The sequence below is a fragment of the Acyrthosiphon pisum genome, chromosome A1, assembly GCF_005508785.2.
Source record: "Acyrthosiphon pisum isolate AL4f chromosome A1, pea_aphid_22Mar2018_4r6ur, whole genome shotgun sequence".
NCBI lineage: Eukaryota > Metazoa > Arthropoda > Insecta > Hemiptera > Aphididae > Acyrthosiphon > Acyrthosiphon pisum.
Window position 1 is genome coordinate 104,991,271 of NC_042494.1, and position 20,670 is coordinate 105,011,940.

General features: G+C 28.2%; 1 protein-coding gene across 1 annotated transcript in view; it reads left to right on the top strand.

The window, feature by feature from the left end:
* The window catches only part of LOC100167428 (acetylcholine receptor subunit beta-like 1), a 92,527-nt gene that overhangs the window by 38,542 nt on the left and 33,315 nt on the right, over positions 1-20,670 (top strand). The window contains exons 2-3 of the mRNA XM_029487953.1: positions 18,870-19,009; positions 19,945-19,989. Coding sequence (XP_029343813.1) covers positions 18,870-19,009; positions 19,945-19,989 — 185 coding nt within the window. The remainder of the gene's footprint in view (positions 1-18,869; positions 19,010-19,944; positions 19,990-20,670) is intronic.

The following is a 20,670-nucleotide window of genomic DNA, read 5'->3' on the forward strand; positions in this document are numbered from 1 at the left end:
ACAAGATTGGATATTCATTCCATTTCTCACGTAGCGGATTTTGTTATTTCATTGTTATTCAAAAACGAATAACTGTAGATACATGACAATTTCACTGAATGTTCATATTTTAAATTTCTATACACAATAAAATTTTGAAAATAATTTGACTCTTTTTGAGCTGTTTACGGACATTGCCAGTTTTCAATTTTTTTAGTTTTTTTTTCCATAAATATCAATAAAAATGTATTTGTTGGGTAAAAAAGCATGAAAATGTAATGCAAGGCTCCTGATATATTGTTATAATAGTAGTTGAAAAATATTGAAAATACATAGGCACAATTTTTTTTATAAGCATTTAAAGTTCGAATTTTGACAAAATATATCAAATTTAAAATTTAATAATTATTTTTAGTTAAAAATGTATAAAATGTTCAAATTTTATAGCTAAGGATTAAAAACTTAAAACAAGGTTCCACGTAAATAGGTTATATATAAATTGCTTTATTCACAATAATATCATCAAATATACTTGGTAATATCATGGTTGACTGACCGTTTTCACTCAGAATCGTTTTTCTAATACAATGATATATGATTGAATTCAAATTTAACACCATCCATTACAATGACCAACTTGTAACCTACTGTACAGCAGAGCGACATCCACTTACCCACCTTTTTTATTATATTATCTACCAATATAATCAAGTTATAGGTATGTGTTTGTAGCTTATTTTGGTAATATGTTTTTAATTATTATTATACGATATATACCTATATTATACGAGTACAATATGTAAATATTTATATACATGATGAACAATTCAAAACTCTATCATAAAATATGCATTTAAAACTATCGAGTCTTATTTTAGTGTTTTTATAATGATCGTTTTTCGAACATTTGCGTGTAAACTACACTGTTGTGTGTAACATCATTACATACATGACTCCTCTCAAGTTCACCGCTCTTCTACCAAACCGATAAGTCTGGCGGATACACATTTCTTAAACATTATCGCCTTCAGAGTCTGAGTGACTTAAAAATGCATTAGCGTGACGATATGAAAAAGACATTAGGGTTGAACCTTCCTATTTCACCAAATCCCATAGCCTATAATATACCGCATATTATTGAATAGTATAATGATATATATAATATATTTAGTATGTTATACGTATTTAATCTATGTAATCTACGGACGTACTGTATAGTCACTCAATTTTCTATCAGAGATATTAAATTTGGATACATTTGGGGATGAAATGTCTTCCAGTGCAGAATGTAATAGTAGATTATTTTAAACAATATATGTCTAAACATAATGTTTGCTTCTAGGTACTAATTGTTGTCACATAAAAATAAATAAAACAAAATAGCAATATTACCTATATAGTTTTTATTGATCTACATTTTATTCTACCATAATATATTTTTAAAATTTAACTAGTAATAACTTTTTACTAAGTATTAATTTTTTAAACACATTTTGTTCAAATAATTGATTTTTCTAAATCAATAATTATTACCACGACTCCTAGTATTAAAATACGTAATTAGTTGTTTGTTATACAGTAGGTAGTCGTGGTGTGAATTTATTAACATGATTTAATTATCAGTGCTTGAAACGGTAAAAAATAATGAAGAAAAAGTAAAATTGAACTAATAATTTGTGTTACCTACTGTAGAATTAATGAGTTTTATGTAGTTTGGACACTTAAAACTAGTGATAGAAAATAAAGATATACGACTCTCCCTCTGCCCTCCAATATTCAAACATTTCAAACACTGATAATTAATATAGACTAAAGAAGTAGATAAAAAAAGTTAACGAATGAAATGTGTACAATACCTACTATAATTTTATACCTCTAAAAAATGTCATTCGTTCTCGATGCTTTAAAACTTCACATCGTTTTTTTCGTCTTCCTTCTTGTGGAGGACGTATCCTTGTTGAACTAATCCAATTATGCCTACTGGAGAAGATGGTAAATTTAACAAATTATTAAAACCATTGTTATGAAAGACAACATTTTCGGTGGAAGTATGATTAGCATTAGGTATTTGTTAAATCGCAATAAACGCTTATCACCGATTAGTTTACGTTGGGTAAGAAACCTATAAGATATTTTACATAGTATAATAATTCAATGTGGACTTCGTCCTGATCATCAGGTGTATATACATTAACAGATTTTCTTTCATCATTAATTAGCCTAAATTGCCTAGTCTATATAAATACACATATATAAATGAACATACGTGACGTACACAATATAATATATCATATTATATACATATTATTTTACGGGGTTGTTAAAAACAAGTATTTTATATTATTTTATATTATTTTGGATTATTTAATAATTTATTATCTTCTTTATAACATTATCAGTTATTAGATTATTTGTGCAGTTCTGAGCAAAGTAAGTACCTCCTCAGTAGTGCTCCCCAAGTGTAAGGGTATATAAACTAAGAAATATTTTTACTTTGGTACTATTACCCGGAATTAAATATCTAATTGTAATATCATAGTTACAGTTTTTTTTATTATTGAAATAACATTATGAATTATATTATGATAAATCAACAAGTATATAATAAAACGTAATAAAGTAAATGTAATAACAATTAAAAAAAAAAAACAAGCATATTATTGTGACATTTAGCTGACGTGTCTTTAAATTTGATAGGTATATAAGCCTATAATAAATGAATCACCAAATCCCAGATGTTTTATATTTTAGAGGTTTTTTTTTGAAACATTTTTTATACGTTTCATGTTTTTAAAATATATAAGCATGTATCCTATTATTAGTGGTATTATTATTAAGGGATACTCGTACTCATCGCCTAAACATTCAGCAGCATTTTATATTTTTATTTTTTACCATATCCAAACCAAAACATTACACAATATGTCATGGTATTATAATTCCGTCCGTAGTTAATGCACATTAATTGTATATAGAATTAAAGTTTATAGAGTTGTATAAAATTCGTTTAGGAACCGGGAATGCTTGCTGAGGGAGCTTTCCTAACTTATTTTAAGCTAGGTACTAAAATATTCAAAAAATCTTTCAAATGTAATTTTAAATCGATTAATATACAACATTTTGGATTATTTTTACAGCCATATAGTATAATATAAACATCCCATTTTTAAATTGAAGTAGCTCCTTTAGTTTAATTCATTCGGAATATTAAATAATTTAAATTTATATTTAATAAAAAATACAATTTAAATATCATAAATATTTACCGTTTTTTTTTGTTGTTATTATTTATTTATTTTTATATTTATCAATAATTATCATGTTATAAAACAGGAAAAAATGCTTTAATCTTCAACTTTGGCGGTATTGGTGGTACTTAATAGAAAAGTGGATAAAGTTGGTACTTTAACAGGGAGTTGTTAAAAGACGAAAATTCCCAGTATTTTATAATTATTTATTAGAGCTCTAATAATTTGAAAAAACTAAAAAAAAAAGCGGAAAAAATATTATTGAAAAACACCGGATTCTGTCAAATATTTCACCTATTTTTTACCTATTTATCAACATTTAAAATGTTCTACTTCATTTTGTGTTTAATTTTTATTTGTTTTTATAAAAATATGTTGTATGTTGATAAAAATTCATACGGCAAGACTTGCAAATATAGTCCAAGGTTCTTCATGAATTTTTCTTACGGAAAAAAAAATAATAATTTGCTTAAAGCCCCATTAATTTTATCTGAGCATTCAAATCAAATTATGATATTATAGAATATTTAAACAACAAAAACGACTTTTCCTCATATATTTATTTTTATTTTGTGGTACCTCAAAAATCATTAATTTTAGAGAGTTAAAACTTTTCACCATTACTTAAATTATTATTTTCTATGCATAAGGAAAGTTTCAAAATATTTATATTAATTTTAAGCTATTTGTACAATATTGTATTTGTACCATGGGTCTATATATTTTTCACCATTAATTGGCACGTCGCGTTCGTTGTTCACTTATAAGTTAACAATAAACAATAATACATGATATAATATCATAATAATAATTAATGCGATGGTTCATCAAAATTAGTCTAAGTTCAACCTTTAACAATAATAGAAAAATAAATTGCTTGTGGTCAATCAAAATCTGTTATAGGTAGGTACAGCATAACGATTGCCCGGTTGGTGGTTCTAAATCTATTTTTACTTTGATACCCAAACATAAAATCTAAACTGATAGCGTCACACTTAAAAAAAAATGTAAACCTTTGTAAATTATTTTATTTACCTATTACAAAAAATACAAGCAAAAATATAAATTTACTTCAATCAAAGTTAACATTAAAAAATTAAAATATCAATGGGCAAAAACATATAATAAATAGTTTATTTATTATTTTTTGAATTATCATCAACAACTCAACTATACTAAATTGTTAGTTATTAATAAGGTATATATACAGATTAATATAAATCCATAATAATTAACAGTTATACAATTTTAGTATCTAAATCTATTCAACTTATTTTTAAATAAAAATGACAACGCATTATTAATTAGTATACGTTTTATATAATATTTAGGTAGGTAATGTTTTTGTAATGTTTAGTAAACCTCGTATCAATCGTGTTATTAAGACAAGATATAATATATATATATCTAATATATAATTGTAAAGAGTATAGAGTATGCACAGTACATACTATAGACATTAGATGAATACCTACATCAATTATGCATTGCATCATCATATGATAAATTTATAATAGTAATCGTGTGTATAATAATATTATACTGTCTGTAATTAAATCCGATTAAAGGTTATAACATATAAGCTTAAAAAAATAAAAAAAAATAAAACAATAATCCGTAGTTTTTTTATTTTATCTATTTATGTATTATTATTAACGCCCGGTGGGCTAAGAGTACAGGACATAATAAGTATTAATATGTACAATCAGTTTACAAGTTTAGTACAATGTGGAGTGGAGGGAGAATTTACATCGTTAAAGAAAAAATCAAAATTATTTAAGTGGTTATTACAATAATTTACAATGCCATTTATAGGTTAGTGCGAAGACTGGTGTATATAGTGTATGGACGTCTGTGGATAAATGCAGATACGAATATTCTGCAAAGCATATTATATTCATTGGCGTATCCAGGGGGTGGTTAGGTGGTTGTAACCCATCCCCCCGAAAATTGTTAAATAATAACAACATTTTCAGATATAAAATTCGTCGAAAATTACTTTACCCCCCCCCCCCCCCCCCCCGGGAAAAATCTGGATACACCACTGATTATATTACATTATATACCTAGGCAATAATTAATAATAATGTATAGTACAAAACGCGCGTGACAAGTCTGATTACCTAACGTGATGTTAGGGTGGAAAGTGGTCACATCGAGTGAGAAGATAGATATAATGCGTGTACACTGCAAGGCTTTTAGGCTATCAAAACATTACTATACACGCACTTTATACCATGTGTCTGTGTACTCGTCGTAGGTATATTATACAGCGCCTGACTGACCTGCCGAGTAGTCTACACAGGTTATATGCATTATTATACACATACACAAAATAACAATATAATACGGTATAGCTGTATAGGTATATGTATTACGATTTACGGTACCTACATTCATGTCCCTTCGTTTTTATTCGCTCCCACGATAATGATGGGTTTTTGACGTGCAAACAGTGTAGGTACCCATAGTATACCCCCCTTATACGTATATATTATATATAGTGTCATCGGGAGGGATGGCCGCCGTGATGATATCTTCGTCGGGCCCTGCAGACACCGTCCCTACTGTCAAAATAAAATATAACGACTTTGTACACTTTTGTATACTTTACGCTAATGCACGCTATATTTACGAGCCCTGCAGAATATAATATAAAATAGTCATGTAGAGGAGTTAGCACGATATAATTTTACACACGCCCGTCTCACGTATTATATTATACGCCTGGGCCGACGGTAGCTTTTTGGTACTTTTTTCCCGTCTATACCGGCATCGTTGTAAAATCCAGTGATACTATATCCGACGTCGACGGTGGTGATTTGCAGGTAACATCCGCAGAATTTACAGAGATTTTTTGACACGTATGACGGTTAGGTTAGGTTTTGATCGTCTTCGAGATACATAACGAATGAAACATGCATTTATCAGCATGTACTGTATATAGCATACTATTATGGTATATGATATGGTATATTTTTTTTTAGCGCAGTTAGTTGTAGTAGTGACCGGTAGTAATAAAGTTATGTTAATAAATGTGGTAGGCATATAGAAATATAGAGTTGAGTATAATAATAATATGACAATAGTGTAGTTTGGTATATACGGTACGTATAATTTTATATATAGAAGTAGTATCTGCAGTTATACTCGATAATATAGAATTATAATGGTATTTGTAGTGGTTTCACTCTTCGAACAATCGATTGCCGTACCAATCGAAATAAAATGGCTGCCTCAAGCGGAACTGTTAATAGCGCATAAAGTTTAATTTCCCCTTGCGCTCATTAAAAGCACCCCATAACGCTCACGCATACAACACAGATTAGTTTATTGTGTCCAAACGACGTATTGATTGTATAAACATAATGCATATCACACATTTGAGCAGAACAAATAATAATATACGTATGATGTACATAATATATACATACATGTATGTTATAGACAATAGACTATGATATTTATAATCATTTTTTTGTACCTACTATTGAAATATTGGGCCAATATCAGTATATTATTATATTTTATAGTAATGACAGTAATCACTAATCCATTAATGTTATAAAAAATATAATACAATAGATGCTTACAAGTTAAATTATTACAAATCCTGAGCTTATGAAAAGGACAAATAATTTAATCTGTGGTAGATGGTTAAAGACGCAGTGTAGGACGCAGAAGTAAGACGGATTTATATTTAGTGTAGAAAAGGAGTTTAAAAGTGATTGACGTTTTAGTGAGAAAAAATGGCAGTCAAGAAAAATATGACAGGTGTCAGAACTCAAAAACTAAAGTTAATTAAGTTTGATGCACAACGGGATATTATTTAATTAAACGTGGCAGAAATCAATGCAATCGGAGTGTCGTTTTGAAAAAAAAACTATGATTTACTAATTACTGGACCGTGTTAATATAGAGTAATAGAGAAAAAATTATTGAGCTTGCGGTAGTGTCTTTGTTTTATTTAAGTAGTCATTAAGTGTTTAGTTCAGCCAGGTGTCCACGCCTAACGAAGGAAAGGGTTTTTTGTTGATCAGGACTATTTGTAGATAATCCGATTTTTCCCTATATTTTTTTTTTTATAGCCATCAACAATGGTAGTTGGAAGTCTTAGCTTTGGTTTTCTGAAAGTTACGATGACAGTTTATGGTATAATATGTGGTTTTATATATTTGAGGTCTTAAGATTTTTTATTGTATTTTAATACATTTTAAAATCAATGTTTTTAGGTACAGTGTCCACCTATAGTCCTAATAGGTACACTGTGCCACGTCGTCTTTTTGGGTAGTCGTCGTTTTCAAAATTATCTACTCGCAGTAAAAACTTTGGACATGTACAGAGCTATAACTATTATTATATGGTGATAATATTATGGCTGTAGGACATACGAATAACCTATATAGGTAGATACCTACGTCAAACGCATTGAGGTTTTACACGTCACAGCGTTGTATATTTATTATTATGTTAATTTTGTTTTAACGAAAATCAACTGCGCATGGTCCATAATAATATTACACGCGCTTAGATACAATTTATACCAATACCTATATATATTTTAAGGTTATTAGGTATATTATCGTCCGACGTTCAGGATAGACGTGGTTGTCGGTGCTGCAAAATATACGTTTTGAACGATTGCTCTGCCTCGCGCACGCTGTAGGTTACGGTGTGTATATTAAACATACACGCGTAGACACACACGCGAGCTGTTATATTCTAATAATTAATCCGCTTCAGCTGTCCTACCGCCATTCATCACTCTGGGGGAGAAAAAGTTCTCGCGCGTCGGCAGGAGCTGCACTACGATAGAGACGGCTGTTGTGTGTGTGTGCGCTTAAGTATTTATTACAATATATTTTGTATACATCGCTCGTGCTTCTGCTGCTGCTGCTGTTCGTATATACATAACGACAGAATAGGAGCAATTTAAAACTCGCTTAATTTATCAAAACGCGATGAGCGCACCGTATAATATATATTATACACACTCGCCAATGTAAACGCGCGGGTAAAGTGTTGTATCGTTATATACCGTTTCGCTCGGCCCCTCGTAGCATACATTACATAATATATATATATATATATGTTATACGAACACCAGCCGATTATTATAATATATACGATGGTTTTTTTTATCCCTCATTATTATTATTATTATTATTATTATTATTATTATGTTCTTTTTCATCGGTCTATTCGCTTTTCCCGCATATACTCGCGGGATTCTCACGAGCGAATCTGCAGCTCTCTTTTGATACAACGCACGTTCAATGTCATGCGGCGGAAACGTCGACGAATATACGGAGAAAAAAATATAATAATTATAACAAAGACTGACCGCAAACCGTATAGGTAGAGTGTTCCTTCTGACCAAACTGGAGTTGTCTGTCTATATAATATAATTGTGAATAATAATAATTATAATCGAATCAAAAGAGGACGATTAATAAATAGTTATTACGTGCGGTTAATTGTATGACCACGATGGGTGATTGGCGATAGGGGGTGGCCCTCTTGTGAACCCATAAACATAAACACATAAACACATAATACCGCACGAAAATTAATTATAATATTATATAAAATGAGCAGTTTAAATTATATAAACGCGGGCCGAGAGAACTACTGCCTGAAAAGTCACGCTCCTGTCTCTCTATATATAATGTGTGTGTTTAGTAAAATTTAAACGTACAAATAAAATTCAATTATGCTACAGCATTACACAGGTTTAATGAAATTAACCTGTTCAAGGTTTGACGAAGGTACTTATACAATGGCTCCACTTTTTGAGATAATTTTCTAAATCATTCGTGAAATCGAGTAGGTATCATCTGTGAGTAATACCTATATAGTAGGTAAACTATGTATTAGTTTCAGTTTAGTATACTTATAGGTATGAATGTATGGTATTTTATGGCTATCCACCATAGATTTAATACAATCATTATAGAAGGTAGGTATAGAACCCATAGACTTTGATTGGAACATGTAACTGATTGGTTTTACAGCGACGCATTTATTTTGTTTAAAAATCTCTTTCAAAATTAGTAAAAGTTTTTTATTTTATAAAAGTTATCCAAAACTAACGATAAGGTATTATAAAAATATATTATTGAAATTGATAAAATCGTCGTAATCCCCTCCCGCCCTTCTACTAGTTTATAGTTTACTAAAAACTTAAATTCTTCTGTTAAAAATATTGATTTTACTAAAAATAAATATTTGGTATTTGAAATTTGAACAAAAAATAAATATTGCAATTATTTTTTAAATAACATAAAAAAAATAATTTTATTATAATATTATAATGACTAATATACGATATTATTAAACAGAAATATAATTTATATTTATAGCGTTGAATATTTTTTAATCACGCTAATAATCATGATATTGATAAAATTAAGAGCAGTAGGATAGGCTTTCTTTGTTGTATATTATATTCCCTTGTTAATACTTCAAAGGATATATTTGTGGCTAAATGTTTCCAGATCCAACCACTGTCAACGATGATGAACGATTGAACGTTTAGTACTGTACTAAACTTTAGTATTGTCATTATAACCGTGATAAAAACATAAGCCACAATCATCGTTAAATCGTAATCGTTAGTCGGAAATAATTGAATTAGAAAGTTATCAAAGTTCAATGCTCATAGATATGGACTGTAAAATATTATATAGAAAAACAGTTATTTTAATGTTACTCCATTTAAACAATTTTTTTAGTTAAACTAATATTATTTATGTTAAAAATCGTAATATTAATAATAATAAAGTTTGCAACAAATTACAGTTAGGTACACAATTTTTAACAATCACTCTAAAATTAAAGATTTTAAGTTTATTTTAAATAGAAAGAATAACTTTTTAATTATTATTACCGAAAAAAAAATATTGCACTATTAGATACATAGGTAATAGATACTCTCTCTATATTATACATCTTCATATATTCTTATCATGCAATAATGTAATATCAAATTAATGTGTACACTGTACTTGTTGTTTATTTAGTTTAGTTTAAGATTTCATATTTTTTTACTACTATATTTTTTTTTATATTAATTAATTTTAATTTCAAATAACTTTATCGTGAATTTCATAAGATATTTAGGTACAGACTATATATTAACAAACAATAACTAAAAGCTAAAATTTACCATTTTAGTAAGCTACCTACTAGAATACCATATTATAACGAATAACTACAGTAATCAGAAAAATAGTAAATTAAAATATATAAGAATAAAATAAAAGAATTTTAAAACAAATTTTACGTGACTTAGACTATTATTTTTTATCTACATAATTATAATAAATAAAAATCTTGTAAAATATCTAGTTCCTTGGCCCATTAACATTACATTTTAATGATTTTCTAGGTAGTTGATTTAGATGATTATATAAATTAAGTAACCAAGAAAATGGAATATAAATTATAAAATAATAATATGTAAAAAAAAATAAAAAATGAACTCAACAAACGTTTGGTATGTTGATATATCACGATCAAACCATGTTGTTTAATTTAGTATCATTAACTGAAATGTCTAAATTATTTTTTTGTTTGAATTCATCATAATATTTTACAACAGTTAAAATGTTGTTGTCTGTAATATTAATTTTTCTTTTATTTAGTGTAATTAATTATTTTGAATTGTTAAAAAAACAATAGAAATTAAATGCAAGTTATTCCAATTATAGTTACGCAAAATGTCACTAAAAACATTATACAGTATATACAGGATAATACTCAAGATTCATTGTAATAGTCAATGGCTGTATTTAATAAAAATGCGTATAGAACATTTGAAGTATTTTAATTTATGATATCTATTATTTTGTAAAACTTGAACTATTATCTTTATTCTTTATCTGTGTAGTAGTTTTTAAGATTGAAAACGGGGCGGCATTTCAAATGTAAGCGAGATTAAGGATTAATCCATATTAATTAAATATAATGTTATTAGATTATAATATACTGAATTACCGAATTACGTTAATTAAGGTATCAAATTGAATACTGTCTTATGCATAAATATATAAAATTGAATATCAATTTTTCTTCCTTCAGCTACCTTGCAAATTCATCGTGGGCGTGTTGTACTGTCTTTAAGTGATGACTGCATCTATATATGGTTAAACGGCTTAAACTAGAAATTATGATACGCTGATAACGTTATTACTTATTACTACTTATGTTATCCCTTTAAAAATTATTCGGATCTAGCACAGCCATTATACATCTTATAACTAAATTATCAAAAACTATAGCAGACTACTCGATATTTTTCCTTTACAAGGAAAATCTAAGAATCATAAAGATGTTTTTGTTAACAACTAACCATGACAACGAAAAAGTCGATTTTACAAAATCGGTTAGAAAAATAAAATATCTGTACCCAGCCCTCCCCCCCCCCCCAAAAAATGTATGTTAAAACAACTTTAGGACATTTAATAACGTAAGACATATTATAACCTATGTCCGTGGTTTTAGCCTTTAAGATTATTCCGTCCTACATATCTGTCTCAATCTTTCTCTTTCTAGTGATAATTTCTTCCAATTTTCTTCTGGTTTATTTTTTTTCTACGTCTTCTTTTACTCTTTCTTCCCATCTTAATCTTGGGTGACCCATGGGGTCTTTTTCCTTACGTCCTGCCCTTATGCGTGCCCTGCCCAGGTGAGTCGTTTCTTGGTAATATCTTTCACAATATACTTGAGCTTTGATATATATTTTTAAGTCTATTACTGGTTAGATAAGTATCTTATTTATTTAAATTTTTAAATTTGTCGATAGTGCTCTCAATCGCAATAGCTCCGTCAGTCTGAAATAATATTTATTACTAGCTTGAGTTCTAGTGTTTATATCACTACTAATTTCCTTCTGTTGTGCAAGCCGTGCTCTTAGGTATTTAAACTATTGTACTCTCTTAAATGTGTATGGTATTTGACTTCTACCCATCTATTATATGGTTATCATTACTTTTCTTTCGACTACTATATACTCAGTTTTTCAGTATTTTACATAGGACATAATACTGTTTGAAAATATTACAAAGGAAACTGCGGTCTGTCTCTGCAAAATACATGTTGATAGGCACTTTCACACTGTTATATATAATATTATGTTACCGGAGCTCACTGCGTAAGTATTGTTATTGTAAACCACCGCGATGTACATATTGGCTATTACCTATCGATATTGGTGTACGTATATGTATATGCGGCCCAATCCTTAAATCAAGTACGAGTAGTGGCCCAGGTTCACCTACTTACATATATATATATATATATATATATATCTGTGTGGTGTCATCGAAATTATTACAATAAATAGATAAACGATCCAAAAGTCTTAGATACCGGGAAAACTACTGCAGCAGGTTATACGCGAGTTTTGAGTGGGATGACGAGATAATTCGGGAATGACGATAACTGAAAGTAAAGGGCGTTCGCATGCATAAAATAATATCCTCGCGAAAACGCCGGCAACAGCAGTCACACCCGGGTCAAAGCGGTTCGATCGATCGTCCCCACCCATCCGCCGAGGCTGCCGCGTCGTAGTCGTTGGCGGTGCTCCGAACGTACTTTGCCAGGGAACCGCCCGCTAGCGTTGCCGCCGTCACCGCTCAGCCTAACCTCATCCTTTGTCGTCGACTATTCCTCAACACACTATCAGCCCCTTACCGCGTAATCTCCCCAAGTCCCCGATATTCTTCGACAAGTACGACTAACCCACCCACCAGTGCACAATTCTCCCACCCACGCAGGACTTCCCCACACCATTTTTGGAGTCATCAACTGAAAAGCCGCTAGACGAGCATAGAAAGTCCTTTTAGCTACACCCACTGTTGAGGGGAGAGTGTGTTAAAGATAGAGAAAGACAGTGTGATAACAATGGGAGGGATGGTAAGCGAACATGGACAGAGTGAGAACACGATTTAGCTTGACTTGTTCATTCAAAGCGATGTGCTTAATATAAATGTTTAAAAAAAAATAGATCTATAATAAACGAGTTTGTTCGTAGATGACAAACCATCGACAACAATATCAAAATCTAACAAAACGTCATAGAGATGTTGAAAAATATTTTCAATTAATTTTAAAGATAAAAATAAAACTCTTTAAATTAGATTATTCGAAATGCATTGGGTATAAAAATGTAATTGAATATACGCTAATGAGGAGTATTTTAAATTTCTCCAGCAATTATTATTAATATTAGAGAAGCTAGGTTAATTTATTTTATTCATTATATTATATTTATAGTGATTATTCGTTAGAATTTTTTTTTAACTCAAGTTACGGAAAAGAATTTTATTTATGAAAAAATATGAATAGGTATATATTTTTATTTGTTTATTCATACTTATAAAAATTAGTGTTTTCAAATTTAAATTCAACTCATCAAAAAATGAACTTTTATTCATCAACAATTTTTAAATTGTTCTTATTTTGACAAAAATGAAATATGTGTACAATGTATACAGCTAATTTGATTTTATTATTTCCTTTGCATATTTTAGTACAACAATTTAGGTATCCCTACCTAATTATAATAAATAGTACCCAATACCCATGTCCCTACTTCTATTAATTATTTAACACATTTCGATTTGTAATAGTTTTGTTTTAATAAATGTAAATTTGATTGCACTTAGTATTTAGGTACTAACTGGATGAAAGAAAATACTTTAAATTAACTGATAAATATAAAAAAATAAATAATCTTCCATTATAATGTGTTCATAATTTGCATATTTGTACGTGGCAACTTTAATTTAACGTGCCACTATAATATTATTAAAATAGAATAATTGTTTTTGAAGATAAAGTACCGTACTACGATAAAATATTTGTTATATTTTTAATGTAAAAATTATGAATTAATCCCTCATTTGTAGTAAGTACCTAATTTATCAATAACAATACAATTTATTTGTAAAAAAAAATTTTTCAGGATTACAGTTTTATTAAATACAAAAAAATGATAACTACTTGTTTCAGACGTTATCCATCACCGGGTTACTTCTACAATATAAAAATCATAAACAGATGTACAAATTTAAATAATTAATATACAATTAACTAAAAAAATTAAATAACAACAAAAAATGTAAATCTAATAAAAATGTAAGTACCTAATAATAAAAAACATTTAAATAGTTCTGTATAAATCGTCAAAGTAATGTATAATATATTATATATAACTCAAACTACAATTTAAAAAATGTGATTTTTTCTTCGACACTTTAAAATGTGTTACAATTTTCTAGAACACCAATTTGATTTTCATTTTACGTTAAACATTCAAGAATCTATTCTCAGATACATTTTTTACCGTTCGTGTGATGCAGACTCAACACTGTTTAGACAGATTAATATTAATTGTTAACAAGACTTTTTTTGTAAATATCAGAGCGTGTAACGATATAGTAGTGTTAATATCTAAGAGACAAAATCCGTAGCTTGTCAGAGATAAAAATATAAAAAATAACGTGCAGAAACACAGTATTACAGTATTGGGCATGTATCTGTTCTCACAAAATCGACCCGACCACTGCAGCTGCTGCCGACAGGTCAACTTTATATTCATCCAAAGAAATTCGATAGTTTTCGTAGTAGGTACTAGTTACTTCAACGTTGACAGTCATGTTCACTGCAGAATCTGAAAAGATTTGAAATTTCTAGAACAGGCATCAGCAGACTTAGCCATGGATTATCAATGTAAAAGTAATTTTTAAAACAGATTGGTACTTTAAATTAACGTTCTAAATGATCCCTATATTGTATTTTATTTTAAAAATATAAATACCTACCTAATAATTTTATTAATAATATTTCTTAGGATTTACTAAAACCATTATATTATAATGTATTTGATATTTCGTGATAAGAGTATTTTATAACAACAATTAGTGTAAATAAGTGATATGTTCACTCAGTGGCACAGTATATGATCTTTGGACACTTCTTGCCAGAACCAAAAAAAAATCAAAAATATATAATTTTAACTTAAACATTATTTTTGGATTATAATAAAATATAGGTATTAAATCAAAATACATATTATGATTTTAATTTGTATTTTAACATTGGGCTATAAAATAAACTAAGACTGATAGACAAATTTAATTTTTTTAGTAACCGTGTATTTTTGATTTTGTGTGATAGTTTGAAATGCTTACAACATTAGTAGGTATATTTAAAAATCTAACCTAACTTGGTTTTTATCCAACAATGTTCAACGTTTTTTAGTTAAATTAATTTTATATTCGTCAATATGGGAAAACAATACAAATAATAAATTATACTAAAGAAATAATAATAATAATAAATGTGTAACTACGTCTTACACGGTCAACGTGGTATTTAAATAATATTTAGTTGTTCACCAATCATCATTTGATTTATATTTGAATTCAATTTGTATAATATTATGGCATTATTTTAGAATATGATAATTGGAAAACAATATTTTAATATAAAAATACTTATAAAAAATAATAATAATTAAAAACGATGAGGACATTTTAAAATTATTCCTATTAAAAATATTTATATATAGGTACAAGTATACCTATAGTATGATAATTAATAATAATCTGTATATTATATAAAAGAAGATGTTTTGAGTAACCTGGGTGGGTAAAACAGTATAGTATAAAAACAGATAGTTTACGAAGAATATTTGTACAAACAGATTCAAATACAAGTCATAATCTATATAATATATAAATATAATATTATGTTCACATAATATCATCGAAACGTGTCTTCATTCGTGTTCATTCACTCAAGTAGTCAAGCGTTCATGTTGGACAATAAATTACCACAGTTTATAGGTACTATTATTATTGAACACCCCTAGATGGGGGTCATCGAGTTTCGTGTATCGAGTGCTACATTTTTGAACATATTACTAATTTTCGATTTTATTTTTTTTTAAGTTTCTTAAGATTGGCCATTTACAAACTGGTAAAATTGTATAAGATAGGTGATTTTTGTCAAATTTTTGGCCGGCACTCACTTCATCGCGACAGACCTCATCCAGATTTATTCATTCCATAGTTTAACGCTTTGTAATAATATAATTCATTTATTACACAATTATATGAATATTATATGATTGTTTTGAAATTATACAATTAGTTTTCAAATTTAATACAAAAATATAACGATTTACAGTACAGTGATAAAATTGCGATGTAATAATGATCAGAAAAATTATTTAATATAAGACACAAGATTCAGGTAGACTAAAACAAAATAATATTATGTTTACAGTGGTACCTACCTGAACAAAAACTTTGTTTTATAGGAATGACGACTTTTCAACATGGTTACAACTTACAAAATATAATTTAGATGAAACTTTAATAGGTACTATAAAAATGTATTATATTAATTTTAGCCAAATATATTATATTTAAATTCATACTAAGATGACCATATTTCTATATGAATTCAAAATAAGACAAACTTTTACTTGGAAAGAAAGATCACTATAATAATTTATATCCCAACATAAATTTAATAACACTTTTCAAAGCTGTCATATTTGGATCAACGTAATGGAGCTACCTATATATAATACTAGCTAGTATAACAATAAAAATAAATAAATTATGTCAACTGTAACAGTGTAACTTATATTATGTTTAAGCATAATTTTTGTTCAATTTAAAATTGTTATTAGCTAGTCTACTAATTTCCTATTCCACATTAAACGTGCTTGTAGTATAGAAATAAGGTTAGATTCTGGTAAAAACTAAAAACAAGAAGCGTATTTTTATAAAAATTATTTTCTTCTTTTTAACTGAACACTTTATTGGATAAAACTATAAAAGGAGTGTTCAAAAACTTCCACACAGTACCTTTTTAGGTTGGAATTCAATAATAATTTGAGAATACCATTTTTCTTTTCCCGAATAGTTTCTTTTCCTAAGAAAATTTACCAACAACCGTTAAGAGAATGTTGAAGAAATATCAGCAAGCATTTAAGAAATTTCAACCACATGATATTAACCAAGTTTTTCTCAGAACCATTTTAAATTTAATATCGTAATAAACTAATACTTTAGCTCTAGCAAACCCCGTCCCGAGGAGACTGGTGTGAGAAGACACGGGGACCTATGTTTGTGTTCTGTCCAGATTTTTTTCAAACCTTTGGCTTGAGGCTACTATCCAGTAGTTTTTGGTGTGTCGATCGGTCTATAAGATAGAAACATATTTGAAACGAAATTGAACGTCCATGATAAAACCGAAAAGAGTATATACTTACTTATTATAGTTTGATTCTAGTGCGTGGGATTGGGTCTAACCGAACAACGCGGCTTTAGACGGATCACGTAGAGAGCGTTATTTCGATATGACCTCATCAATTTTATTCACATTCGTTTTCGTTTTCAAACCGTTGGAATAATGAAAAAACACTTTATATTAGATTGCCAATAGAAAAGTCGTGTTTGATTCATTCCTGTCTTATTCATAGATATATTTAACCAGGTTTTAACCTGATTTAAGCTACACAAACTACATTAGGGTCCAGGTATAAATGTGTCTATAAACAAGAATGATTATGTTTGATTACGCATGAGTAATATAGATGCACTAATGTCAGCTACTATCAATATAAATCACGGTTAATTTGAAAATGAAGAAAATCAACAAATTATAATCACACTGAACGACACAATATTAAAATGGAAATCTCTAATAATTAAAACAGTCCATAAAATATTAAAATGGGACCATAGACCAATGGACCATACAAAATCCTCTCTTTTTTTTATTCATGTAGAATAAAACCTATTTAATTTTTTTAGGAACTGACAATTTATTTACATTGGTATTATTTAAATTTTCAGGATTCGTTTTAAACTGAATCATACAGAGTTATTGTGAAGTATATATTATTCATGATTATTTTTTTGAGCTAAATATATTTATTGCACTTACATCATCAATATATTATTGTAATAATATATTATAAACCATGTTGTATTAAATAAATTACATAAATAGATTTAACATAACAAAAAAGTTGAATCACTTAATTATTTTTAATTTAGTGAATTTTGAAGGTATTATAATATTATGTCAATATATGAAAAAAAAATAACGCCAGTAGTGGCCGAAAAGAATACTGGAAAGTAGAATGACTTTCCAAGCCAATTACTCGCTCTCTACATATACAAGATTTTTTTGTGTATGTATTTTCATCCTGTACCAAGTTTTCTTTGCCTGTGGTTTTTGTTTTCCTATACTTGCCGGTAGACAAAGCTCAACGGACCGAATAGGTTTTCAACGGTGTTATTATTATTATCTGTTTTTTCCGTCCTGTGCATTCGTATCTTCAGACATCCAGGTCGTTCGTTATCCACTCGGCAAGACGTGCTCGCCGGATTAGTTTTTATATTTAAATTTATTTTTCTTCTACCATTTACTTTTAATAATAATAATAATAATAATAATAATAAAAAAAAACTTAAGTCAACCGAGAAAAAGATTAACATCTCTTGAAAAACCTACCTAAGTCTCTTTTACTGCAGCTGGAGACTATTTGTGTGTGTGTACGTCTTAAAAAAACAACACCGTATAACATCTGTATTTTTTGTTTGTGTTCCCAAGGTTGTTGGTGTTCAGAAGACGAGGAGCGTCTGGTTAGAGATCTTTTCAGGGGCTACAATAAACTAATCAGGCCAGTCCAGAACATGACCGAAAAAGTCAATGTACAGTTTGGTTTAGCATTCGTTCAACTCATCAACGTGGTATGTTATTACAATATATATTATGTTATTAACTATCTATATAATATACCTACCTAATTGCTATATTATGTGCGTGTGATTTTAACATTACTTAAAATCAGTGTTCGATTCCTTATAATAATATTCAATTTGAAATACAAATATATGCATTTATTTCATGTTAAAATATGTTAAACTTCGCAGTATAGGTACTAATTCTAATAAATACATTTAAAAATGTTAAAATCCTATAATATAAAATATAAATAATTGATTCAGATGATATTTGTTTAACTTTGATTAAGTGATACGATTTTTTTTTTCATTTAATAATAATACCTACCATTGACAATATAATTCTAAAACATTTAAATGTAAAGTACCTAAATATAAATAAAATTGCATCATGCATTACTTTTATTTAATATGGAGTCAGGTTCACAATAATAGTGACACGTGATAATCATATTATCACTCAATCACTACTAAAGAAGACGTAATAAACAAATTGGCATAAAATAAAATAAAACCGAATATAATAATTTGATAAATTTAGTATACAATTTTCAATTTTGAAATTAAGTGTATTAAATATCAATTATTATATATATAATATAATATATACGTTGTATTACAAATTACAATAAATAGATAATTTATTCAACTATGTACCTACCTATAGCTTTATAAACATAGGCGTACATTTATCATTTTCTTTTAGGGCATTATAAAGTGCCTATTTTTGTACATAGCCACATCATAAGTTATGTTAAAGGACATAAGGACATTATTTATCTAATTATGGGGTTAATTTATAGTCGATTAAAGCTAAATAAATTTACTAATATTAATCATCAAACTAAAATAACAAACTATTAATTAGTTAGTTATAACTTATAACTTATAGCCAACTATTAAAATATCTAATTAAATAATATGTGTCTTAACTGTTTCAGAATGAAAAGAGTCAAATAATGAAATCAAACGTTTGGTTGAGACTTGTGAGTAACCTACTTAATATATACATATATTTATTTTCAGTTAGTTAACTATAAAATTAAAAATAAACAGTTTCTTTTTGACGTATTACACTTCCTGACCGCCTGTCGTATAAGCGACTAATGCCGCTTAAAATGGAGGAAATCTACTCGGCGATTTTTCTCTTTAATATTTGCTTGACTGCAGACCGTTCGTTTATTATTTTCTTCAATTAATCAACGTAATTGGCGTCGTTCTATTTCAATATCTATTATACATATTTAATTTTTTTTAATTATTTTTCACTGCAGATCATTTTTAAAACGTTTACGCAGTTTTAATTTATAAATTGGTCGAGTATCCATTTCGAAGGGTTTTCTTTTCACAAAACACCACTATTCGTTTAAGTTGGTAAAACAAATTAAAAGTGATAGTGATGATAATTATATAAGCACATTTTGTCTCACATCATTTTTTTCTACCTGCTAAATGATTTATCTCATTTTAATAACCCTATATGAGATTTGTAGGATTGCCTAGACAATTTTTTTTTTTTACTTGTTACTTAAAAACAATTTCAACGTCTTTAATACAAATTCATACCAATCAGATAATTACCTAATCTGTTTTGAATATATAAACATGTATTTAGATTAAATGTATTAATTGAATCAATAAGCTTAGGTATAATATAATTATTGCTT